General features: G+C 36.8%; 1 protein-coding gene across 1 annotated transcript in view; it reads left to right on the forward strand.

Moving 5' to 3' along the window:
• Positions 1–1668, forward strand: part of LOC106872296 (zonadhesin) — a 79108-nt gene that overhangs the window by 23002 nt on the left and 54438 nt on the right. Inside the window, exons 8-9 of the mRNA XM_014919235.2 lie at positions 88–654; positions 1412–1522. Coding sequence (XP_014774721.2) covers positions 88–654; positions 1412–1522 — 678 coding nt within the window. The remainder of the gene's footprint in view (positions 1–87; positions 655–1411; positions 1523–1668) is intronic.

The following is a 1668-nucleotide window of genomic DNA, read 5'->3' on the forward strand; positions in this document are numbered from 1 at the left end:
TGTGTGTGTGTGTGTGTGTGTGTGCGCGCGTGTATGTATATACTGACATAATGAATAATGCTTTCATGTCATTGATTTACATTTCAGCGAATTGTCAAACAAATTATGCCGACATTATGTTTGCTTTGGATGAGTCTGGCAGTATTCAAGCGCATAACTTTGAAATAATGAAAAATTTTACAAAAGAAATCATTAAACATTTTCCAATTAGCTCCGAAAATGTCCGAGTAGGTGTTCTTACATTCAGCTTCTCTGTTAAATATGAGTTTAACTTGAACTCATATTTTAATAAGGAAGAAATATTCAAAAGAATTGACAAAATCCATTACGCTACAGGAGGTACAATGACGCATTTAGCATTGAATAGTTTAAGAGTCCGTTCATTCACAAAAAAATACGGAGACAGGAAGAATGTCCAAAATATTGCCATCTTAATGACTGACGGAAGTTCAAACAGACCACGCGATACAAAAAACGCTGCTAAAACACTACGTGAAACTGGTACGATGGTGTTTGCTATTGGTATACAAAACTCTAATAAAGCAGAAATTGAAGAAATTGCAAGCAAACCTAGCTCAGAATTTACGTTTTCGGTTGAAAAATTTGGAGCTTTGAAAAATATTGTAAACAAACTCGTTTCACAAACGTGCCTATGTGAGTATTTATATCATTTTATTTTCTATTTCTCCTTCAGATTACACAACTACTGTTTCCGTTGTAACATTTCTGTAGAGTCAGCGGAATTTTCTAATAATTTCTGTATCCGATCGTAGGACAATAAAAACTATTCTGAGTCATATAGATTCATAAGTCTGCTTTCTTGGTTTCCGTTGCGTATGTATTCCTTACCTGAACGGGATGCCACTCACTTTTGCCAACTGAGTGGACCTGAGGAACATGAAATGAAGTATTTCGCCCAATAACACAACGCGTCGCTCGGTCCAGGAATCGAAACCACAATCTTACGATCATGTGTCCAACATCCCTAACCAGTAAGCCACGCGCCTCCACGAACAATACTTTTATTGTATTTTTGAATAACTATTTCAGTAAATCGGATTATTATTCCACATTATTCACTCATCCAAAGACTGCGACCTTGCAGAAACGTTAGCAGGCCAGACGAAATGCTTGGCAGTATTTCGTCTGTCTTTACGTTCTGAGTTCAAATTCCGCCGAGGTCGACTTTGCGTTTCATCCTTTAAGGGTCGATAAATTAAGTACCAGTTGTGTGCTGGAGTCGATCTAATCCTCCTCCAAAATCTCGGGCATTGTGCCTAGAGTAGAAAAAAAACGTTAGCCAGTCGGACAAAATGCTTAGCCATTAGTTTATACATATTTTTACATGAATGTTTAAATTGTTTAAATGTGTAAAAGAAAATGTATTAATTGTGGTGTATTCTGCTTTTAGATATTCCCTGCAGCACCAATCCGTGTAAAAATGGTGCCACATGTACAAACAAAGGAACCGATTTCCATTGTCAATGTCGTCCGGGATACAAAGGAAAGGATTGTTCTATAGGTGGGTAGTTTGCATACACACATGCTCACACACACGCACGCACACACACACACACACACGAGCGTGCACATGCATTCAGGTATACATATTTATGTATGCCAAATCATTAAAACTATATATATATATATCTATATATATATATATAT

Source organism: Octopus bimaculoides, chromosome 3 (assembly GCF_001194135.2).
Source record: "Octopus bimaculoides isolate UCB-OBI-ISO-001 chromosome 3, ASM119413v2, whole genome shotgun sequence".
In the NCBI taxonomy this organism is placed as follows: Eukaryota; Metazoa; Mollusca; class Cephalopoda; order Octopoda; family Octopodidae; genus Octopus; species Octopus bimaculoides.